Source organism: Carassius gibelio, chromosome B10 (assembly GCF_023724105.1).
Source record: "Carassius gibelio isolate Cgi1373 ecotype wild population from Czech Republic chromosome B10, carGib1.2-hapl.c, whole genome shotgun sequence".
NCBI classification, from domain to species: domain Eukaryota; kingdom Metazoa; phylum Chordata; class Actinopteri; order Cypriniformes; family Cyprinidae; genus Carassius; species Carassius gibelio.
This window is the reverse complement of record NC_068405.1, coordinates 16,243,221-16,269,670: the sequence shown is the minus strand read 5'-3', so window position 1 is coordinate 16,269,670 and position 26,450 is coordinate 16,243,221. Positions and strand designations below refer to the sequence as shown.

At 38.4% G+C, this 26,450-nt stretch overlaps 1 protein-coding gene across 22 annotated transcripts in view; it reads right to left on the bottom strand.

Moving 5' to 3' along the window:
* LOC127966553 (disks large homolog 2) overlaps window positions 1-26,450 on the bottom strand; it is a 186,218-nt gene that overhangs the window by 69,153 nt on the left and 90,615 nt on the right. Inside the window, exon 1 of one of the 22 annotated variants that reach the window (XM_052567635.1) lies at window positions 19,880-20,104. The exons of 18 other annotated variants lie outside the window; for them this stretch is intronic. In XM_052567635.1, the coding sequence (XP_052423595.1) occupies window positions 19,880-19,957 (78 nt within the window). In that variant the 5' untranslated portion in view covers window positions 19,958-20,104. Of the gene's footprint in view, window positions 1-1,161; window positions 1,690-19,879; window positions 20,105-26,450 lie in introns of those variants that run through there. 3 more of the 22 variants (XM_052567636.1, XM_052567639.1, XM_052567631.1) reach the window with 3 other exon arrangements.

Genomic DNA, 26,450 nt, shown 5'->3' with positions numbered 1-26,450 from the left:
TTCTCAGCAATTGATAATTTAATAAGCTTTCCATTGATATATGGTTTGTTAGGATAGGACAATATTTGGCCAAGATACAACTATTTGAAAATCTGGAATCTGAGGGTGCAAAAAATTCTAAATATTGAGAAAGTCACCTTTAAAGTTGTCCAAATAAAGTTATTATTAATCAGTAAATAAGTTTTAATATATTTAAGGTAGGAAATGTACAAAATATCTTAATGGAACCTGATGTCAACTTAATATCCTAATGAATGAAAAATCTATAATTTTGCCCCATATAAAGAATTTTTGCCTATTGCTACAAATATACCAGTGCTACTTATGACCAGGGTCACATATATCACACCAGACCGCCAGAGATGAGAAGTGTGGAGTTGATGGATGTGAAGGCACATCATCATTTCTCCCAAGCCTTCCTCTGTCTGCCATCACTTTAACAATCACTTGACCAATTTCCTTATTTCAGCATTAAATTCCTTCTATACTGGTACTGACATCCTCTTCAGCTAAGAAATATGTCAGAACAAATAAAATGCTAATCTACTAATCAGCAGGCAGAACAATCCTGCAATGCTATTCATGTACTGTACTGTATATTAAGACAAAAACACAAAATAAGTGTCACATGCACTAAATGACTTTAGCTGTAACACGGGAAGTACCAAATTCTGCTTAACTAGATAATCCTGGAGTTTAAACACAGATCAGTACTGCAAGAGGAGTGCACACACACACACACACACACACAAACAGAGGGTCTTCAGAGTGCAGTGTCCAGCTGTGTTAGTTCATTCAAGGGGTGTGATGCATTGGCCTGATTTGGGGCGTTCAGCTGGATCTCTCTCTCTCATGAACAAACAGATTACGTTATCATCACTGCTGTAGTATCTGAGTTCTGAGAGCCATGTTGTATAGAACTTTTCATGCGATAGAAAGTGATATCAGGACACACAGCGACAAAAACAATAAGCATGATCGAACAGAGGCTCTAGTGGTAATACATGCTTATAGAAAATCACACCTTTACAAAGATTTTTCAAACCCTTAACAACTTAATCAACCCAACTTTTCTCACTACTTCTAACCCTCTCATCCAACCTCTCATAATACACCTGTGCCCTCACCTCCCTGGTACCTAGCCCAGATGGCAGCGGTTACCTGGTACGGCTCATGCCAGTTGTGTGGATGGCAGCCGCACTCCGTCCACAGATCGCAGCTCCCCCCTTTGGCTCGTAGTGCACCGCGGCTGGGACTTCTCCAGGAGCTCTCGGAGCGTGAAGCCATGAGTTTGGCCCTCTGACGGGGAAGGGTGGACATGGACGGTGATGGCTGGTAGTTGTATCCATGATGAGGTTCATGCTGCCAACTGCAAGAGCAGGGCGGCTCGCCCCCTCCACCATCTCCCACTCGGCCGTGCATCTCCACACAGCAGCTCTGCTGCTTGCTCAGGTAAGCCGTCATCCCCAATGTGCGTTCCTCTCCTCTCACCCTGTGTGTTTCACCTCCCTGTCTCTGAGTTTGCGCTCGGGTGCAGGCGGCTGCAGCAGAGGACGCAGCTGTGGTGAGCGGCACTACTCTGGGCGATTTCTGAGCAGTGTGCTCTCTACAGTGAGAGAGCCAGTGAGAGGGCTCTGTGCAAGTGTGTGTGTGTGCGTCAGAGAGAGAGAGGGTGCATGAGAGGGAAAGCTGGCAACTTATAGACACTAGGCTACATGTTAGTTAGGCAACAACAGGAATACAGCGAGAGATGAAGCACAAGAGGAAATAAGAGAAGAAAGAGCGGTAGACAAGTGTATTTTTGTGTGTATGTGAGAAAGCTCAGTCAATTGATGATTTAACTGGCGGTGTGTCTTGACAGCATCTCTGCTCAAGGCAGAAGCAATCAAACCTTGAACAGCTGGGGACTGAGCTGCCTTCAACCCAAACCCCGATCAGACAGACGGATGTCTAACTGACAGCTGCACTTTTTCAACATGATAAAATCATTCAAATGATCTCTTACAGCAAGCTCAGAGTAACACGAAAAGCTCATAGCTATGCAGAGATATAAGCCTCATAGCCGGAAGGCAGACAGAAATGCATAAACAGTACAAATTGTACTAATAAGTGTTCCAAAACCTCCTTTGAATTTGAAAAATTGCTAGCAGCGTGGTATACTCCTAAAGCAGCAGTAATGGCCATATTATAAAAGAAAGTTACATTAAGCATAATAATAACCAAACAACAATACACTTCATTAGCCAAACTCTTGGCTTTTTAAGGTTACCAAGCAATGAAGCAACCTGTCCCATTAATGTACCTGTCCCATTAATGGACCTGCAGTCTTACAGCCTCAAAAAACCCAAAGAGTGTCCCATTTGTCACTTTAGGCTCAGAAGGGTGCTCACGAGCAACACCTTTGTGCCTGCAATGCAGACTTTTTCAGAGCCTTGAATGTTGTGGACTACACAGCAGAACATTCCCCAGCAACTATTAATCACGCCTTTTGCCTCAATAAACTCCTAATTTGCTGCTTATTAATAGTTAGTAAGTCTGTGTAGCGGGAATTTCAAAAGATAATTAATGCAGCAGGTTGTCCGTTATTTGCATTTTAAGAATGTGCAAAGCAAAAGTAAATTGAATTTTGTAATCCATAATTCAACAGCAGACACTAAACAGAAGAGCTATGGCCTGTATCTTGTGGATCACTGAGCCTCATTAATTCAATAAGATTTCTATTTATGACTAACCTCGTCACATTTAATCAAAACAAGGGGCTTTATGCTCAGCAACTGATGCTTAACTGCTTAAGTTAAACCATCCAGCTACATCAGAATCAATCCTGACTTTCTGCTCAACAAGTGTACATTACCTCCACCTTCTGGCTACCAGCACACAGTACAGCTCGAGGGAAAAAGCCAATTTATCTTCACAGAAGCATTACCAGTGATTAATTTTTGTTTAGGATTCAGTCTTTTAGCTGTGTGGTTATTCATTCTAATTTTGTAAACTTCCCATAGTGTCTCCCATCTGGGGGTGAGCTTAGATGAAAACTAATAAAACACGCTGGAGGCTGATAATGAAGGCTTTAGTGATTTGTTCAGAATGTGTTGTTGTGTAGGAATTCTAAGTGTCTAAATGCCAGTTAATCATACTCTATTTTGTATAATTAACAATCCATATAGAGTATTCAATCCATCTGAACTTACAATTAAGGAGGTTTCTCTCCTCCCACATTCCAATTAAATTCTTGTGACATTTTATATCCCACCTGCAGAGCACACAATCAACATCAAGCTCTACTAATGGGTTTGAACAGAAAGAGAATGTATGGTAAAAGAATGATAATAAAGGATTGATGGTAAAGTAATACCTTTTGACTTTCTGTCTATGGAAAAGAATGGGCAGGATATTCTTCAGAAATAGTCATAAAAGCTGTCAACATGACTCATGTGCTAAATTTTTTATCCCCTAAAGCTAAGTGATCATAATTTAAGTAAAAATACCAATGTTGCATGCAAATTAAAAAGAAAAAAAAAAAAGGTACACTTAGCCATCCTCATACTCTATAAATAGTAAACTAGTGTTCCATAGCTAAAAAAGCCAACTGGAGGACATAATTATAATTATGATTATAATAATGTATACTTGAAATGTGTGAGAGAAGTCAGTTAAAAACCAGCTAAATCAGCCCAGTGAGAAAATTTCAGCCATTTCTAATTCCCAAAAGTGTTGTGCGTTTTCCATCACACTTTTAACATGATGACAAACACCACTTATCACTGTCAATGCCTGAAATGATGACAGCCTCAGGATGTGTGTGTGTGTGTGTGTGTGTGTGTGAGTTGTATGCCATGTGTCACTGCCAAATGCTAGTCATGGAAGCCAGCAGGCTGTGATACCACGTCACCGAGACAAACCCTTGTATAATACTGTTGTAAATGTCATAAGATGCTGTCAAATTAATTTTCCCACCTTTCAAAGACAGAGCATCAAGAGACAGGTGGTCAGCCCTGACATTCACAAACGCCGCAGTGCCCACTCAAGCAGCTACACTCACAAGAGCCAGAGAACACTATGTGGATGTAATATTAACACAAAAATTGCTGGATATGTCATACACACTGAAAACAAGCATCTGATATATACAACCAAATATATACATCTGTGTGTATTTATTTATACATAATAAATATACACAGTACCCACACACTTATTTTGGATGCGATTAATCAAGATTAATTGAATTTAATTAACAAATACAATTATACAATATTTTATTATTCTATTTTATTTTCAGTTATGATATCACAATTATTTTGCAGTTTTATATTTACTTGTATATTTGTGACAAATACAATTTTTTTTTATTAAAGAAGTCATTCGATGGTGTTTGAATCACAACAGATGTTTAATTTAGCAGATGTTTGGATGTCTTGGATTTGAATGCTGCATGTCACTTACATCTGTGAGGTTTAGACTATCGTCCTAGCAATTAATTCAAACCACGTCATGTCGCAGTTCCTACTGTAATAAAGTTATCTGCTAAATGCCAAGTATCTCTATTTTACCATTTACTCAACAAATCCAACTTGCATCCGACATTTGGCAAAGGTTCATTTTGGACACTGTGTATGTATAAAAGCAGGAAGTTGGTGCTATTAAAGTAGCACATACTTGGCTTAATAATTCACACTGCAGGCACTGGGAGTGTCTGGGATCAGGGTTCTAATTAAAAGCCCCCTCTTCCGTGCAGCTCTTAACAGAAGAGAAGTACTCAGGCTACCACGTGCACTAATTCTCACAAGAACTGAGAGACTCTCTTCACTCCTTCCCCCCTCTCTAACTGTGTTTCCCACTGCTCTCAGAAATCATCTCTTCATTTCTTCCTGTTGTACCAAAACCATAAAAACAAACACACACACACACACACACACATGACACTGCGGGGCCTGCAAGATCCCCACCAGAAATTCTAATCCACATTGCAGGGCAGAGTTTAAGTGGTTGATTGGTCCTGTCAGTGTGTGCCAGGTCATTTATTACTTCAGTGAAAGCTATTATGGTCCAGAGCCCATCTCTCCTTTACTTAGGAGAGGATACAGACAAAGTCTGAAAGAGTACATTATGTTATTGTTTTACCATAGCAGGAAGGTTAGTATGAAAAAAAAGCAAAGCAATACAAAACACAAAACAAAACTACATATCTCACAGGGCCAAAGGCAAAGCAATGATCCAGGTGTGCTGTTGTTGTAGTTCACATTTACCACCACAAGGTGGGGCTTGTGATTAGGCTTTGAGACTGGACATGTGGCTACAAAATCAGCCTTGTCACTCTGATTGACCCTGACACTTCAAAAGTGATTTCACCCCCCCCCCCCCCCCAAAAAAAATCAATTTTCTCTAGGAACCTGTATGATAGATCAAAAAAGTAGCTCTGCTGAAAGCTTTGTCCTAAGTGTCTATACTTCAGATGAAAAGTGAATGATTTTACTCACTGGCAAAGTAATGTTGCAGGATGAACTGCTGTACATTCGCTCTGTCTCAGAACTGAGAGCAAGGAATGATGGTACAGCCATTTGCCAATTGAAGACATGCTCAGTTCATGCCCAATAAAGGCAATGATACTGCTTCAGAGTGTGTGCAGGTTTCCAGTACTGGTTTAACTCAGCAGTTATTGTAAAGTTTGACAGAGTCTGACAGTCATCAACTGAAGCGACAAACTTTGGTCAGTGTTTAGCGAATGCTAATCACTAAGAGCCCATAGGATCTGTTCAATGCTAGAGAAGTCATTATAGAATGCCCACTGCTAATCTTACTTAAGAAATAAGTTATGATTTTATATCTTAATTATTATATCTAAAGCTAAATAGAAATAAATATAAGATAAACAAAAACAAAAACTAAAATAAAAAAAAATCTCATTCAAAATTAATGAAAACTACAAAAGTATATAAAAATTAATACTAAAATAACACTCTACCATTGCTGTCAGATTTTACTGCTGATTAGAAATATATTACTGAAATCCATTTGGAGATTCCAATTGACATAATACATAAAACACAACATATTTAGTTAAACATTACATTTTGGGCTAAAAGTTTCAGTGTGAAAAAAATAATTAAACTTTTGAACAGAGATTGTGGTATGCAAGCTTGAAGGAGCACTAAAGTCAGCCAAAATAACGGTCAGAGTTTATACTGTTGACCTGGCCTCAGATTTACCAACCACACCAGTTCACTGAATTATGGAATAAAAAGTGCTGGAAGTTATGAGAACTTCCTCCTGGGTTTAGCTAATTGGATTACGGAGGAGTGCATGGAACCCAGGAGCAGAGGGAGATTTTAAAGAGTGGAAAGTTAAATAGGGGAGTGATTATAATTTAATGCAAGGGGCAGAGAGGTTAGCTCTGCAGATACAGAAGCAGAGCCAACACTTACTTTGGAGAAATAGCTTTTTGTTGGATCTAAAATGAGATTCTGTGAACCTAGCCTATGGCCATTGCATTAAGCACCACACGCACCGTAAAAATCACCATTAGTGTTCACTAAAAGAGTGTTTCAGCTCCTTAGAGACAGTTTCAGCTCCTCAATGGCTCGTCCTTTTCCCCCAGGGTCTTAATGTCCTCTTCTCCTTTCCGTCTTGTAAACCATGCGGTGCTCTCCACAAATAAAAAATAAGAAGTTCTTAGTGCATTATTATGTGGTTGTTAAGTTGTTATTTGACACCACAAGTCTCTGTTATATTTTGGTGTTCACTAGATAGACCTCAGTCCCTCCTTCAATGCAAGTGTTGATTTTTTGCTAATTTTACTGACTTTGAAAAATAATAACACACCGAATTGCAAGAGTGGTAAGAGCGATGTTGCATTAGCACATCAAATCTAACATACATAAACCTTTCACAGTGTCTGCACTGCAATAGCATGTCTTGAGCATTTTGTGTCTAAAATATTGCTTTAGGCTGCACATCCAACCTTAAATTGTTTTAACACCTCTGGCATCCTTATAAAGACAGAAGACAGCTCTTACATTGATTAGTTTCATTAGTCTTTTTTCCACTGGAATATGTCTCTGAGTGCTGGCAGCATCTGTGAGTGATGTTTCAAAGGCTAATGCACGGACCACTTTTGGTCGAGAGCCAGGCCTGTGTAATCAACTTCAGAAATTATGAAACCAGTTCAATGGTTCAATAAAAACTGGAAGAGCAGCTAAATCCACCAGAGAGACAGAGAACTTAAAATAGCATTATCTAACAAAAGCGAAAAGACAGTAAAAAGGGCCGATGGAGAATTCTGAGCAATTATCATTCTTAAGTGGTCTGGTTTTGAAAATCATTCAGTCTTTTATTGTCTGGGAAACACTGTCTAAAAAATTTGGTTGGTAGTCTACCTGCTATAAACTTGATAGTTAAACTGAATAAAGAGCTGCTAACCTGACTGCAACTTCTCCGGTGTCTCTTTAGAAGTCTCTCAGTCAGATTTTGCTTCCATTTACAGATGGTGACGAGCGACGGCCATTTAGACGGCCCCAAGTCAGGAGCTTTGCTCTTCAGGGCCTCCATGCTGAGACGTTTATGCAGCGGTCGTAAGGATTCAACTCGAGGAGGGGCGAGAAGGTTGGGCGCGCTTCCTCTGTGGAATTTCTCCTGGAAAAGGCCATTATTCACCATCATGTAGCTCATGGCGGATGGCAGTTCGCCCAGCAAAGCTGGACAATGTGCAAACTTCCACAAAAGCCTGTCAAAGCCTTTCGAATGCACCCAATCAATGGACAGCTTCGCAACAAGGTCACCCCAACACCAATACAATGTACATATCCACAGCCCAGTGGAGCCAAACCACAAAAAAATTGACTTTTTTGTGCTTTTGGCTAATAAACAAACAAATCCACTGATTCTTTAGAAAACCGAAAGTCGGTCAAATATCAGGAGCCAAATCCAATGGCTCTGGATGTGTAGAGGACGGTTAGAACTCCAGGCTCAGACAGGTGTTAACCCTCAAACAAATCATTGTGTTGCTCGGGAAGACAGCATTGGTCCCAGAAGTCTGTTCATCCTTGGATGAGTCTCTCTTTCCATCGGGGGACGGAGTATGTGAGTGGAATGGCTGAGATGGATCTTTCTGACTGTAGCCTGTACTGTGGTAGACTAGGCTAACCGAAGCTTAGTTGGACTTTTTTTCAGGGTGTGGTAGGGAGAAAAAAAAGTGCACAGAGAGTGACACAAACTCAATAAATCAGGGGGTGAAGGGGTGGCAGGGGGAGGTAGATGAGATGAGATTAGCAAGGGGCAACGCTGAGATGCAAATCACATGGGGATATAATTAAAGCCTAGGGGAACATCACTCCACTGAGTGGCCACTGCCAGATTACAGCCAATCAATAATGGAGCTGACAAACACAAACACACATCCATACGTGTCGATGTTTATCAGGCGCAGACACGAGCCAAACTTAAATTCACCACACTGGAAACGCCACAGAAGGCTTAAACGCGTATTACAGGATGTTGAGTGTGAAAGGAAAATTAAATGTGCGAAGCGCAAAAACAGCAATTAACCATGTCCTGGGCTCCATGCTGCCGAATCAGACAAAGGGGGATGATGGGGAATCCCAGAATAGACAGGCTAAATGTGTTATCTCTCTGATTACAGCGCTAAATGTCGCTAAATGACGACAAGCGGCTAATCAGGTTCGCAGAGGAAATGGTCTGACAGCTGCTTGATCATTATAGCAATTGCAGCCTGGTCTTTCTGAATGAGTGAAAAAGAAATGCGATGAGATGTACAGAATATGACTCAATCAAGGGATGTGACTGTGTTATATACAAATCTAAATATTAATATGCGTATAGACAATTAATGAATGGCAGTATCTTCAGGCAGTATTTTTATTATTATTAAAATTTACAGATTAACCTTTACTGAAGATTACCTATAAAGTTATTAGTTTTACCCTTGACTTATAAATCTTAAACTAGGAATATACATAATAAAATGTAATTATTAGATGTTAAAGATATTCTCAACCCCAAAATGAACATTTTGTCATTAATCACTTACCCCCATTTCGTTCAAAACCTGTAAAAGCTTTGTTCATCTTCGGAACACAATTTAAGATATTTTGGATAAAAACAGGGAGGCTTGAGACTGTCCCATAGACTGCCAAGTAAAATACACTGTGAAAGTCCAGAAAAGTATGACAGATATCATCAGAATAGTTCATCTGCCATCAGTGGTTCAGCCGTAACATTATGAAGCATTGAGAATACTTTTTTGTAAACGAAGAAAACAAAAATAATGACTTTATTCAACAATTCTTCTCCTCTGTTTCTCTCCACTTCACCGTAGCGCCATTTTGGAGATTATGAGCTGAATGCAGGTAGCGTACACTCTTCTGATCAGCTGATACAGAAGAGTTTACGCTGCCTGACGATGTCTTTCATACTTTTCTGGACTTTAACAGTGTAATTTACTTGGCAGTCTATTGGATAGTCACAAGTCCCCCGGTTTTCATCCAAAATATCTTAAATTGTGTTCCGAAGACGAACTAAGCTTTTACGAGTTTGGAGCGACATGGGTGTACGTGATTAAAGGGGTCCTATTATGCTCTTTTACAATGTCTTGAATTTGTTTTGGGGGTGTACTAGAACATGCTTGCATGCTTGGTGTTTTGAAAAATTCATTATTTTTTACATAATTTAAATTATTACAATACTTTTCTCCCCATCCTGGCAAAAACGGCTCAATTAGTTCTGGGTTTGATGAAGGCCCGCCTTCTGAAAAACGAAATGTGATGTGATTGGTTAGCTGTCCCAATGGGTTGTGATTGGAGAACTGTTTAGACATTATTTCAATACTGCCCCGCCCCTTGCCAAAGCAGCAAGCTCCTCTGTCTGCTCCGGTTTAGTTAAGGATAGCGTCAATATGGGGTGGAGTAACCCTTTAGAAACATGAAAATGAAAAAAATAAATAAAAATAAATAAATAAATACATAAATAAATAAATAAATAAACCATTTTCTATTTCAATTTACTGTGTGGAAATTATTTCCATTTTTTAACATCATTTCCATTACAGAATGACATGGAGCATTATAAATGTGCAGGAAATTTTCATATAAAAATAAATAAGTAAATAACTATTTGACATTACTGGTGGACAAATAATAAATTCAGAGCGTGAAAAGTGTATTAACAGCATACAGGACCAAAAGTCTCTACAATTGAAGCAATAGCCTGTTATTTGGCTGTTTTTTCGGATGCTTCTTTTTTATTTTTACGGTTGCGTCAGACACTGTGCTGCCATGGCATTTTTTTGACGTCTGTGTTACAGGCATGTGCCGCAGTGTTAAAATTGATGTTTGTGTCGCATTAACAAGAACGGAAGCATACCCAGAGTTTGATTCTGTTTCAAAACTGCTCTGCTCACATTCATTGTGTGGCATTGGATTATCCAACCCCTGGTCAGCTACAGATAAACCAGCCTCTCTCATTGTGTCTTTCTGTCTCTCTCTCTTTCCCATGGGTTCAGTGGATGAAGTTGGACAGGAAAGGATGAGGAACATGAATCGGGTTGCCTCGTGACTACCATACACAAAGAACAAGAAAGAAAAGCAGACCTTTAAACAAGGCACTCTAGATATGGGCCAGCACTCATCTCAAAAACCTATCCTTACCCATCTCTCTCTCAGCTCATGTTTACATCCATCCTGCTCTGTGTATCGGCAGTATGACATATTGAAATCCATAACTCAAACTCCCCCCGTCTGTTACCTGCAGCTGAGAGCTCCATCTATTATACATAAGTTTTAACCTGCACATCTTGTAAGGCTTCCCGGAGAGAGAGAGACAGAGACAGAAGGCATGAAGTGATAGAAGAACAGATCAAATACAAATATTTATTGTGTATGAGAGACAAAGGTGGATGAAAAAGAAACAAAGAGAGAGTTTGAAATAGAAGATATGCTGTCTAAGCACAGAAATACATCCGCTCATATAAATAGATGGTGTTTTTGTTGCCTGGAGATGAACTAATGATCCATATGCATTACAAATTTCAGGGTAATTAATCAAAATACAGAACTCAGAGTGCCGTGCCATGATCAAGGTACCTGCTCAGAATACATCTAAAGCCATCAAAAGATCTTTGAACATCATAAGAGATACTAGCCTTTTTGATTATAATTGTGTACAATCATTTGAGTAGGCAAACTGACACTTCATAATTACCTCAAAAAACATCATAAATAAAATAAAAATAAAAATAATATGGTTTTGTGGTTTTAATAGAACCACAAACAGGTTTCTACACTTCTCATTCTGTGAATGGTTTACTTATACAGTAGATATTTCTGCATTTAAAACTGCACAGAGAAAGTATTTTAGCAATCACACATTTTCTTACATTACTGCTTGACTCTCAAAGTAAACTAAAATGCATATGCCTATTCTTATCTGGGACTGTAAAAGGAGACCTATTTTGCCCCTTTTTACAATATGTAATACAAGTCTCATGTGTCCCCAGAATGTGATTGTGAGTTTCAGCTCAAAATACCCCACAGATAATGTATTATATCATTTTGAAAATGCATATTTTGAGTGTAAGCAGAAACATGCTGTTTTCGTGCTTGTTTCTTTAAATGCACATGCGCTGCAGCTTCCCGCCCCCTTTTCCAGAATAGGGCTGTGCTTTTACAGCTTGTTTCTCAGATACGCTGCTAAAGAAACGTGTTTGATTTTGATCATGTCTATTGCACTGAAAACATGCATTTTAAAGTCATTTCAGTTTCATCACATGATATACGGTTTTCTGAGTGCACAGATTGGAAGCACGCACACAGAAAGTGGCTGTCACACAGCATGTGAGTACTAAACTAAGTTTTCTTTCATGTTTTATTGCGCTTAAACTCTCAAATACAACCAGGTTTATGTTAACAACACACATGAATTTTGAAAGTAAAGAAGCTGAGAAAGATATGGCATGTTTATATTCAGAATGTGTAATATACAGTAAATAAATCAATAAATCCACTGCTCTCTTGTCTCCTCTGAGGCTGGGAATCTAAATGATCTGATCTCAGGACCAGAACCAAGAAAAGAATAAATATACCGTGCAGATTGCAGGACAGTGAAATGATACGCTTATGTCTGGGTTCGTTCCAGGTAATGGTGGGCTGTTTGATGACACACACACTCACACATTCCCACCAACACATACGCTTCGTTCCTTTAGATCTATAAACCAGCGGAGCAACTAATGAGATCTTTTTTTCTTTTTTTTTTATACCGCTAAATACATCACTGGAACTTCACATCATTAATCTTACAAACAAACAAACAGAACAAACACAAAGTGGTTTAAATCATCAATTAAAAGCAACAAAAAAGTTCTTCTAGGTGACACGTACAGCATAAAACAGTAATCAAAAAATAAAATGAACCAATGTAAAGGGAGGTAACAAAAAAGTACCAAGGGTTTTTCTGGACATTTACTATAGAGATACCATATCAGTAGTTTAATTACTGGTTCCGTTTATTTCAAGTTCAACTTTAAATAGTGTAAGTAGTGGTGTTGGATCTTCTAGCCAGTGTTACGGGTTTTGCCATTCGGCCTCTTCAAGCATTCTTGCTGTGGGAATAGTCTGTCAGTCGCTGACAGCTTGTCTGCTGGCCAACAGGGATGTGCTCCGGCCTTAAGCCCAGGGGGAAATGGTTTGTGTTAGTGAAAGCCATCCTAATATTAACAGTCTTATTTCAGAGTGAAGAGCGGCCGAATTCACCTGTCAGATCCAACTCACGACATGCGCAGCAATTCCCCCTCCTGAATCAGAAAATGTCAGACAATTTGTTCTCCTAATTAAGAGTTAAATGAAGCGTTCAGCCTGACATGGAGTGATGAATCCAAGCTGTCCAATTCAGAACATTATATATTCAGTCAATTAAAATTTTAACAATATGAAAACATAAATGTCTCTAGTTTTACTGTGCATGATTCATCAGTAAATAATAAAAAAATAAAAAAAGTCATGAAATTCACAATGTATTCACAATATTTTATAGGCCAGACCTAAAATGCAACACTCAGTGTCCATCCTCTATCTACCAAAATGTCCTTAAAGATATAGAAATTATTTGTATTAACTTTGAGGTTGCTGATGGTTAAACATTTGCTGCAGTTAGCAAAGATGAGATATAGTCCACAATAATTCCACATCACTGCATTATAGTGGCAGACAATCTGAATATGCACAAAGTCTGAGCGATAAGAGAAAAAAGAGGGTCATTTTTAGTGCAGCCCTTTATGATCTGTCCATTCTGTCTGCTAACGCCATTGTAATGTTCTCATGATGTTCATTTAGGCAGTGCTAATTAAGTTCTTCTAAATCTGCAGCTCTAGAGAACACTTAAACAATGCACACTCATTAAAAAAAAGAGGTGGAGAGAGAGACAATGACACAAACAATGTGGGACTAACTAGTTTTACTGTCCTCCTCTAAAATGACCCAACATCCTGCCTCTGTGCTGCAACACTACAGCTCTGTTCCCAAACATAATGAAATGCCTACCTAGATAGCACTTTAAGGCACACCAGACATGCTTACAACATGTTCTCTGTTCCTAAAGGTTTGCAGGAAAATTCTAACAGCTTTTAAGATGGTTTTGGAAAAATTAAGCCAACAAGACATTTACCCTGCATGAGGCAATCTCACAATGCAAAAATAATTGATTAAATAAATATTGTATCCAATATATAAAAATGATTTCAAATCATATAACCAGTCCAAAGTTTAGGTAACACTTTAGTATAGGAACCAACTCTCACTATAACTAGTTGCTTATTGGTATGCCTATTACTAACATATTATATGTTTATTAGCACATAAGAATTGCATATTCTTTGTGACCTCCCTAATCCTACCTAATATCTAAACTTAACAACTACCTTACTAACTATTAATAAGCAACAAATTAGGAGTTTATTGAGGCAAAAGTCATAGTTAATGGTTTGTTAATAACGAGAACTGGAACCAATTATTTTTATATGTGTATATAGTTTTTTAAAGATGTATCCTCTGCTCACCAAGGCTGCATTAAGTAAAAAAAAAAATACAATAAAAATATTACTTTGTGAAATATCAATACTATTTGAAACATCTGTTTTCCATTTAAATATATCTGAAAATGTAATTTGTTAATGTAATGGAAAGGTACATTTTTAGCAGCCATTACTTTAGAGTCTACGTGTTTTTTCTTTAAAAAAAAAAAATTAATTTAATTTATGTGTGTAGAGGACACACGCATGCATAGACACATACACAAACTTAAAGTAGCATGTCCTTAATATTGAAAAAAAAAAGTTTTAGAACTGACTTACGATGTGGATTATCATAATTGTGTACCATGTATGTGGTGTGAAATTGTGATGCTGCCTTAAAAAGCAGATGTTTACGTATGCAGCAGGCAGTAAGACACCACTAGGTTTTAAAACAACTCAAAAAAGAAAGTGAACCTCAAAACCTGAACCCTTCAAGACCTTTGAGTGTACATCCCATGTGCTGACAGACACATTCATAATTAAATTAAACCAAGTGACATCTCTAACTTCCTGCAATTAAACTTATCACTGCTCACAGCATAGCCTGTGGTGGCACTAAGCCACTTCTGTCATATATCCCTCCACCAGGACCGGCTTGGAAAACACGTGGCCTAATCCGCAGCAGAACTGCAAACATCCCCTATTTGGGATGCAATCCAATGCCAGAATTGGTTTAAGCCGGAGTTCAAAACATGGACATAGCAAATCTAGTCAACACCCTAACAAAGAGTTGATACTGTGTTGAGTCAAATCAGAGTTTGTTCAAACTAGCTGGAGAGCAAAAAGGCTTTTGACTTGATTCTAGCAGGATGATCAATAATGTAGAGGCTTTAGTCTGAATCAGCAACACTTGAAATGATTCTTGGGTTTGCTGTTCCCAGAGTGAGGACCAGAAACACCTCAATTTGCTGGAGAAGAGAACAGGTACAGAGAGCGAAACAGAATCTAACAATAGCACAAGCCAGTTACAACATGTATTGCCTTGGTCTTTACAGATCTTATGACATACGCGATGAAAAGAGTCTTTCAGAACAAACAAACCACATAAGAAGACGCTGAACTCAATCTGCTAAATTCAGCTCCAGGTAACACTGAACAAGTGTGATGTGAGAAATCTCAGCCTGAGCGAATCACCTTCACACAACACCTCTTATTTACTGTTATCATACATAACCGCCTGTCACTCCCGAAAGCCTATACATTATTCATATAATACAAATGTCAACATGTCTCCATCGTTACAAAGCCTACATCACCTCAACTCTCCCATTCTTTCAGGGAAACCAGTTTATTACTTTTCATATATAAAAATGACTTTTTTCTACTCTGCTGTAATATTATTAAGCATGCTGGCCCACTGCCAAGCTTCTATACATATACATTGCTGAATCACTAAATAGCATCCATTAATAATAATAATAATAATAAAAAAAAACGTATCATTCTCCTAATGTAGGAGCCTCATTTTAAGCTTCTACATTACAAAGCTATATCCACATTCCAATATGAATGTGAAGAACAATGTGGACGGCAGAGTTGCATTAAATAAATCAGGCCCTGCACGAAAACCAATTTTAAAAAGTCATCGCCGCATGATAAAACCTTACAGAGGCAAATGAGGGAGACAAATGGGGAAGGCTCCAGCCAGAGCAGGATCTAATAACGTTTCGGGCCACACACATATGAGACAAAATGTGTTGAACCTCAAAGTTCTTTTTATGAGGGCTCAATGACCGGCATGATATATGTGAGACTGCACTGTACTCACAGAAAGAATTAGAGCAGAACTTCATCGCCACAGAAACTAGGAAGGAAAAGATATAGTGTAAGGCTTGCTAACAATCCCTGCTTGTCATTAGTGGAACTGCAATTACACACACACACACACACACACACACACACATTTACTTTGCAATCTAAATGAGGACATTCCATGCACTTCTATTGTTTTATATACTGCTATAAATACTATAGCTAATTCTAAAAGGCGGTTTTCTGCATTATTTCAAATTTGTCTTTAAAATACAACATTTGCATTTTTCTAGTTCTTTCATATAATAACATTTTATTCCATTTTAAAATTATTAATAAGAAAAAAAATAGGTTCTGTAATCTTTTTGTAGTGGTTAAAAATTTCATATTTCAGTATTTCATATTTCAAGATAAATGTCTGTAAAGTCTAACCTTGACTTTAATCTGTTAAATAAAGGGGCTTTTAGATATTCATTTTCCTCCTCGTAAAATGAAGTGCAAGTATATAATCTTTTTGTGTTGACTGAAAATTCTCCAAGATATTTTTTTTCCACTAGAAAGAAGAAAGAAAGAAAGAAAGAAAGAAAGAAAGAAAAAAATGCCCTTGGACTGTATTTGTAACCATTCATTTTCATGTACTTGTTCAGTAGCCACACAAAGAAAGTACATCTAAAAATGAAAATTATGTCTTCATATCTTTTAAAAACCTGTGACTATCTTTCATGAAACAGAGTAAGCAGAAAGTCCACAGCGTTTCATTCCATATCATGAAAATCAATGGTGACCACAAATGTCAAGACATTTTAGTAAAAAGTAACCCTTAAAGTACTGAAATAAGAGATCCTCAGAATACTCTTGAGGACATATTGGAAGCGTGAGTACATTTGCAGAGCAGCTGCTGGGGTGGGTAGGTCAAAAACAGGATAGAGACTGTCTACCTTCACCTGTTCCTCAAGTTTAATGGGTCTGAGCACAAGCGGCCAATGTGACCTAAGAGCACATGCTGTCCGGGTTTGACCCAGACACACAGCTTTTATATGAAGGGCAATCGAACACACAAGGACAAAGAGCCTCACTGCTACATAAACAATGCTTAAAACAACCATCTTTTTGCTGATGAAATTGAAAATATTCACCTAAAGCACTATTTTTGGGAGAGCTCATAAAGACTATATAGCAGATAGAGGTACAACACCGAGGCCATCTTCAGATCAGTTAAATAAATTACTTTTTCTCAGAGGTAATTCACAAATGCAAAAATTGGCTGAGGAGGCATTTTACGCTGATCAAATAATGAAAAAGGTTCATTTCAATTTGATCGCATCGCATCAGCGGTTCCTCCGTAATAGTACGTGCGCTGTGAGGCAACGAATAAGCATGAAACGCTCTCCAAATCCGAGTTGAATGTTATAAACTCTGGCAGAACAGTCATTGAATATTTGAAAAAGATAAAAATAACAAAAGAGAAGAGAAACTCTAGTGAGAAGTACTATACATTTAGCAGGTGCCTATTTCCTTACAGGAACTTGCAGGAACAACCTAGGTTTGTGATGGTTTCTTCTTGTAAGGACTGGGCTATAAATATTCCATTTTCAGCCCCTTAAATTTATCCACAACACCCTCTCAGAGGTAAAACAGCAATTTTAAAACCATGAACAATAATTAACGCCAGAAATCAGGATAAAAAGCTTGATGAAGGCATGCTCAAATCATTACTATTTCAAAAAATATTGGATTTCTTTGAAAGCTTGGGAGCTAAAGTAGTGTCCAAGACCTTTTTCTTCTTTTTCATATTATCTTCTGTTTTCAGCGCACCTGCACCAACCATTCAGGTGTGTGAGAGGTCCTTATTTATGGATCCATGAATCAAAAGAAAAATACAATGGAAAATCAAGCACAAAAGCTAGATGCATGCACTTTAACCTAATAAATTCCCATAATTCAAAGTCCCACTCCTTCCAGCATTGAACCAGATGACAGTTTGGGAAATTAAAGAATTTCAATTACTACCAAACTGCTGCTGTAGTTGATAGATCTTCCCTTAGAGACAAAGAACATAAAACCTCACACAGAACAGGCCAAACATCAGCAGCGCCAAGAAATATCACACCAAGGTTCCTCTGTGGATGGATAAAACAAATTTCAAAGGAACTCCAGCAATGTTCCAGAAGCCTCTGCTGGAGAGTCTGAAACAGTGCCAGCGCATGCAGGAAGGTGAGCAGGGTGTGAAACCCTTCTGCCAAAAACAAAATCAATACAAGCATCAAGCTTTTGGTGGGGGGAATTTATGAACCCTTCAAGAACATGTCATGGTCAAGTATTTTCGTGATAATTAAGCACTTTTCCTCCAAAACGGATTTGTGCATCAGTGCCACAGTAAAGCATATTTCAGAACTATTAACTGATGCAGATGGTTCCTAGGTAATTTCTTGGTGTCCTCATGTGGCCTGTGGTCGCCTGCATTCGCCCACGTTCTGCTCTTCTGCACATAGAGTTCCAGACTGGGGGACATGTCCTTTAGACACTTCAGGTTGTGTGCATTAATCAGTTACTTCATCTTCTTCCTCATCTGGAGGACAACACAAATATATTTCTAATTTTATTTTCCTAATTGAGAATTCTCCCTGAAAAGTCTTGGTAAAGAAATGCCAAACATCTTGATTCCAATTAATGTAATGTGGAAAAATATATTATTAAATATTATTATCTGATGTGCTATCTTACATGTATGCTAAATTTAATTGTAAAACATTTATTAAAGTAATTTAGAATATAACAAACACCACTGAGAATGAGGATTGAAAAAACTTTTTTTTAAAGAACGAGACCTTCATAATTTTATTAAATAATTCTAATAAATAAATTATAATAAATGTTCTTTCGAACTTTCTATTATTCAAATTATCCTGAAAAAGTATTACCATTTCCACAAGAGCATTAACACAACTGTTCCAACATTGATAATAATAAGGATTTTTTTCTTGAGCACCATATCAGCATATTAGAACGATTTTGGAAGGATCTTGTAACTAAAGGATTAGCTTTGTCAACACACAAATAAATTACATTTTAAAATAATAAAATACACAACTTTTTAAAAAAATATTTCACAACATTACAGTTTTACTGTATATTCAGCTTTGGAAAGCATAAGCAACTTGCAAGACATTTAAACAATCTTACTGACCTAAAACTTATGAAGAGTAGTTTAATCCTAGGTTCAAATATGGCATAGACATGCTCTGGACATACTTTTGTGAATTCTCCCCAGTAAAAGATTTCAAACCATTAGCATTTGTGCATTAGGCAGATAAGAGAATAAAACCTGTTGCATTCAAATCCCACACTAACACATACACACCTCTTCCCTTCAAAAAGTGTAAAAGTGATGAGGACCCTCGCTAATGACAGGAACTGCGATCTTTAGCAAGGGCACCAAAAGTTGTGAATTACTGATAGAAAGAGAAACAGTGAGAATCGAAGTGAGCTGGTCAGAAACAGGACTAGTTAAAATTGCAGCAGGTTAAGACAAATCAGATATGGTGCTGAACATCTCAAGACTGCGAGAGTCGACAGAGGGAGAGAAAGAGTGAGAATAAGAGAGGGAGACAGGCTGCTAAACTTCACAGATGGTACAGCATGGTAAATGCCACGATAACAGGAAGACAGCAGGTAAAGAGGATTTTCTGCTGTTTAATGAGAATGATACAGATCATTATTAATGCTTTGTAATGCTAGCAGGGATTCCGACAATGGGATAAAACATTATTATGTTACTCCCACTATAAGACGGTGAAGATTAGATCTGGGGGAGGAAAAAAGAAAGGAAGTACTCAATCTAGCTCACCAGAATCTCCTTTACAATTATCACAACCTCTTTTTAGCATTAACAAACTTGACTAAAAACACACACCAATGCATTTCCTTCCACCTTTCCATTTCCAATCCACCTTTCGCTAATCAATTCATATTAAGAAGCACTACAAACAAGGTCATATTCTTTTGAATGAACTCTACGCGGAGCAAATGGAAATCTCCCACACCTACCTTCTGCATTTTAGCCTTCCTAGCATTCTGAAGCAGTCTGCGTCCAAGCTTCTTGGCGTACCAAATGGAGGCAAACATAGTGTGGCTGAGTGGAATCTCTCCGTTTGAATTATGAGTAAACACTGTGGAGGAGTCACCAGTCTCAGCGTCAGAGAGGCAGAGCGAGAGCGAGAGTGAGAGAGGAAGAGAGAGAGATGCTGTTCACACTCCTCTGCCCTCAGTAATAATCTACACATACACACTCAGTCTAGAGCAGGTGAGAGAGAAAGAGGGAGGGCAAAAAGAGACCAACTGCTTGGAGAAAGTCGCAAATCTCACATGCACTCTCTTTAAAATCTCACTGTTTTCTCCTTTCCCTAGTCTTGCTGGTTTATTTACACATTGCCAACAGAACGGCGAGTCTTCTCCTTTATGGTATTGTGTGCAGGACTTAAACTCTGTTGACCCCAGGCCAATATAGTTGCTCTGTCTGTTGGGGGTAGTACATAAGTCTATCTGGCACTGGTTCAGGGGCTCTTCTGGCTGTGAGAAATGAATGTGGCTCCCTAAGCTTGGTGGGATAAATCATCTAAAGCTCCATAGGTTCTTTTGGGACCAAAAACACAATCTGTCTGTGTTATCAGTGAAGGTAAACATGAGCTGCATCCCTCACACCTCTGAAATGCTTTGGATCATAGTCAAAACACCTGCGTGAGACCGCTAAATTCGCTGAACAGAATGCTGGAATCTACCTGTAATTTTATCATTTAATGCCACAAGCAAGTTTAAATTGTGTTGGAAAGAGAGAGGGAAAATATTACAGCAATTAAGTGATGGCAGAATTTTAATTTTTTGAGGTGGCTATCCCTTCATCTCAATTTTATCTAAAAATGGAGACTCATTTTTGCTTCTCAGAGCTCCTAAGGAAAGAAAAAATATATAATTTGTCCACTGGAGTTTCAGACAAGGTCTCAACAATGTCTCTAACTGTGCTCAAAGATACCCAAGTCTGTTATCACAAGTCAGAGATCTCTTCAAGGACCAAATAATCTGAGCTATGCTTTGCACATTCACTCTATAGCTCTATTCTCTCTGCAAGTTAACAATTATCTAAATTATTTCTATTTTTAACTTGATATTGTAAGAGAAGGCAATGATACTCAATTTAGGCATAACTGAGGACCCCATTAAAGACAACATGAATGAATACACAACCCATTTACTTCAAAGAGAAAAATTCAAGAGATGTAATTGGTTTTACACATTAGAAATGTATCACAAACTGTGATGCTTCTTTGGAATAATGTGCACCAATTAATTCCACAATAAAACCAGGAATGTGTGTGGAAGTAAATACGGTCAATTTTGATTTTATATGTACTTTAAATCTACTGAGCAATAAGCAACACATTTTTTTGAGGTCTTTAAAAAAAAATCATTCAGCAAGGGTGTGATGGATCAAAGGTGACAGCAAAAACATAATGTTACAAACGACTTCAGTTCTTTCAAACTTTCTATTCATCAAAGAAACCTGAAAAATGTATCAGTTTCAAAAAAAAGCAGCACAAACTTTTTCAACACTGATAATTATAAGAAATGTTTCTTGAGCACCAAATCGGCATGATTTTTGAAAGATTATGTGACACTGGAAACTGGAGTAATGGCTGCTGAAAGCAATAGAGACTTCTTTCAAAGATTACCCTAAAGTTTAGTGTATTTTTTATTGGATACTCTTATCCTATTGTACCATATTGATTGAAGTGTTTTTAATTAAAACCTCAGCTAAATCATCGGACGAAGCCAAGTAGTCATGGATAATGAAAAATGTTGCCTGTCTGTTGTGATTAACTCTTATTAGATAATGTTTTTGTTCTGCTTAGTTATAATAAGTCTGCTCTACATTTTTCAAGAGCCATCATTTTTAACACTCAGTTGACACACAGATCAATGGTCAGCCCTCATACTTACAAGACACTCATTTTTCACACTGATCTGCTAAGTGGGTGTGTATGAGCAAGTATTACAGCAGGAGGAGAGATTTCATTTTTCTTCCTTCCGCTCCCCATCACACCCCAGCATGCATTTTCACACGCTGAAAATGAGCTTCATTTTAACATCTCCGTACGTCTTCACTGACAACGTCACGTGTTCACAGAACAGCACTCATCAGCAAAAGTGAGGCTCCCAGTGGCTTTTTCAACCGCTCCCAGAGCCATTCACGGTCCTGGACGCACTGATAAGAGCAATCCAGGGTCTACAAACAGAGATCAGCTCATCCATCGGCGAAAACAGTTAATCGGAATCAAAACCTTTTCAGGCTAACTGTACCTTATGATGGTAAAAAGTTCATTCAATCATATCAGGATGGGGATATTCAGATCTGAGCAGGCACAGCGAGCTCTTTCAGCCAGCAAAGATGTGGAAATGTTAACACAGGGTGGTGTGGGATAAACAATGAGGCAGGGAGGTGATTCGCCCCACGTGGGGGCGAATGGAGGCACTACGAAGTTACAGAGGCCTTGAGTCATGATGTTACTCACTGATGTTCTTCTGACAACATGGAGCTGTAGAAAAACACAGGAGAAAACTCTAAAGACAGACACAAATCACATTAAATGAGTGCCGAAAGACTGTAGGCATCGAAAAACATGAACTATAATAAGGTGCACAATGGAACAGATTATTGAGCGGGAATAACAAGGCTATTCTGGGCTGGCCACATTTTCTTTTTCATGTTTTAAGATAATGAGTACATGAGAATGTTAACAAAGCCACATGTATAGCTCCAGGTTCATATATCAAGCTCTAATTTAGTTAAATATTTACACAATGTACATCTGTGAAATTGTGAAATTCGCTTTTCAAATAAGGAGATTAATCAAGTGGGTTTATAGCTGAAAGCTAGGAATGATTCAACCCCATATACTCGGTATTACCAAAAAGGGTAGTGGATACTGAATCTAATCAACCTGTGGGTTTCTATAGCTAGAGAATAAACATTGGAGTCTAAGCAGGAAATATAACTGAGCATAAACTGAATTGGAGGCAATAAATCTCTCCTGCAGTGAATCAATAAACGGCTCTATTTTGTTAAATGAGTACACCTTGTGCTTGTTGCATAACTACTGCACTTCATCTTGAATTCACATTCTAAATGCTACATATTATTATGATTGTTACATAATTCCAGCACTGAGCTGAATAAAGTGCCCTTGATTCTCCTCAGGCGTAAGCTGATTGCAGAATATTGTTAAAGAACTCTGGTCTATATGTGTCACATTCACAAGAAGCAATCACACTTTACAGTAGTGTACATGAAAATTACATGGCTACAATGAACACAATTCATCAGTTCAAGCTATTTGAAGGAAACAATTTCTAATTGTAAATATAATACATAATTGGACATTGTTTTAGACCAAAGGTTTTCAGACATTTTGATGACACTGACCCAAAATATGATCAAGGAATCACATACCTAAAATATAAGCATCTAGTAACTTTCAACTACTGGGAAAATACTTTTTTTCTATTGTTTGGGGATACAAATCAAACTCTGTGTGCAATTATGCAACATGGAATTTGTATAGAACAATTAAACCTGCATTTGCTCTTGGCAAATTACACTTATTTATCACACTTAAGTCCGATACACAAATTAAAGTCCACTGAAAACTTCATTTTCATTTCAGCTCTGCTGAAATATGCTTGCCTTAGCAGAGCTCCTTCAGTATAAGGTCTGGCTTGGATTATCCTACAGTGCATCTGTAATAGATGGCTGCAATGGTGCATTTTCAGACTGCATGCTTTGCAGCGCAGATATTGATTTTTGCACACTGGGGAGCTCTGTGTACACAGGGAAATTTCCTCGTACTGCCCGCTCGTGTCTAGGAAATGAATGGGCCGGGCGGCACTGCATTCTCTAAATAACAGGTCTACCCCAGAGGGGATATGCGTAAGAAACCAGTTGTACAGCATTGTTGATTCTCTCATCGAGTCAGAGGGCCCTACACTTCATCACGAACACAGAGACAATCAGAAGCAGCAGACTGAGGCTTCATACAGTCAGTTGCTTATCATTAACAAAGGCTTTTTGGAGTAAGTAAAACAAGGAGGGCGGCTTTGATGTCATCTGAAGCCCTGGAGTTTAGGGTTATATGAGGGACAAGCGTGAATGTGGACGCCTGCTGAAAGGACCATTCTGATCAGCATAGGAAGCACATACTGTATGTGTACGTATTCAAGAATCCCTTGCCCATCAATTATACTTCATCCAGAAAATACATTCTAAGCACTTAGCATATCCTCAACAAACACAATCCAACTCTACACACAAACACACACTAGGATACAAAGCATGCTTCCAGAAAACAGATTTTCCCCATCTGAAAGGGCCAAATCATTTCTCGCTCAGATATGTCACTCATGGCTGAAATGCTAAAATCAATCATACATCATCTGAAGGTGATAGCCACTGAGATGGCAGCAGAAAAAGTGCCAGTACACCTTCATATGACAGAGCCTTAGAAATAAAAGAAATGAGGAATGAAAGAAAGAACGAATAAACTAAGGGGAAAAAAGGAATGAACAAACAAGAGAGAGAGAGAGAGAAAGAAAGATTAGAGATTAGTGGTCCCTAACATAAGTAATCCCACAGTTATTGCTGTTGGCAGATGGAAGCTGTGTGAACACGACAGGTTGTAAGAATACAATTAAAATGAAATGTGTGTGTATTGTACAACAGTGTTAGTAAAACTCTCTCTCTCACACACACACACACACATTCAGATCAGCATTAGTCTCTCAGTAGTCAGAATCACACAGCCATACAATCCCATTGATCCCAGTTAAATTACTGAGCCACATCATGACCTTGACTCTATGGACACTGCCGTGTCCCCCGCATGCACAGTTATGTCATGTCAAGGGTGAACCATGGCCATGTATCCATGGCCTCCATTTCCATGAAAAACACAAAATAACACCATGTATTTTAATACACATTACTGATCTTATTTGTGAACAACAAGTGTTTTGTAATCATCAAAATATTTTTTCTTTTCACCTAACATTGCTAAGCCCTAATATTTTGTGTGTCACAGAGAGACCACACCTACTTTTCCACAAAACAATAAATTCCTGACATGTATAAATCATGTTCCACTCTAACCGATGTCATCAGTCTGCACCTGTGCTTTAATGAACACAGGAATGATGATGGCATGCAGTCATAAGGGGGATGTGTTGGTATGCATGAGGAACATACAGTGGGGAGGACAGAATCCTGGCCCACGTAAAGGGCAGAGGCTCTGACAGGGGACCACATCAAAGTGATCTGTAGCTCAGACTCCAGCAGGTCCCTTTACCCCCACTGTCCTGCATATAGCACCTTCTCAATTTGCATCTTACACTGCGATCCGTATAGCAGGAGGAAGCAACTGTAAGGACTTAAACTGAAATTAAAAAAAGTGATGGATAGAAATAGGATTAAGAAAAAAAAAAGATTTCTTAAGGATCACTCTGTGATCTTGAGACTGTAATAATGGATGCTGAAAATTCAGCTTTGTCATCACAGGAATTTAAAATACATAGGCCTAAACACAGAAAACAGTTACTTATGCATATCATATTTCACAATGTTAATATTTTGTACAGTATATTTTTTTTATCAAATAAATAAATGCAATCTTGTCTTAAAATCTTACAAAAATCAGGTGGAACAGGTGGAAAGCATGAAGCTAAGAGTCTTAAATTTCTCTTTAAATTGCCTTTGATCCATATGAAATGGAAGAGCAGAAGGTACACTTTTATTCTGTGCATGCTGAAATCTCAACATCAAATTAGACACAATTTTGCGGATGGCAGTTCCATCAAGGTTTTGTAAAGGAGCACGGGATGAGGGCTCGGAATCTGCCCCTTCCAGGAAATCTCCCACTGCCTGCCATATGCATTTACCCTCTAATAGCAAATCAATTTCTCTGGAGGCCTTATTGTGTAATGGATTCTGGCTGAAACGCAACCTCCACTGCCCTCCCTTCCAGTTTTCGCTGTCTTCTCCTTCCGACTGCCTCTCTCTCTTGGTTTCCAGCCTGTGGTGGGTAATTTGGGGTGTTAATTGCAGTGTGTTATTGTGTCCTGTCAGGTTGGAAAGGAAGCACTGGGTAACCACTTTCAAATGCCAACATGTATGTGCACATGGATCTCTCCATGGTGCTGCAACACTATCTTGTACTTTACACAAATTATATGTCTCAATGGGACCCGATAGCGCTCTCTCTCTCTTTCTGCCAGTGACTGGGCTGCTTTAAAGTGCACTAAAACTGAGTTATATCACCACTGCACCAGCAATCACCTGAACCACAGGGAAGACTCATGTGCTCTATTTAAACTACCAATGACTCACTGGCAAATGTGGCTACTGTAGCTAGGACATAGTTTTAAGTGCATTGTACTCTTTTCAGGGAATATATTTCTCTCTTCAACTAATCTGTGAGGTGTTCACTCTGGAGCTAAACTCGAGTTTCCAGGTGCACTCTGGGAGATTAAAGACGGCCGGTACTTTAGACACTCAGACACAAATCAGGAAGTGTAA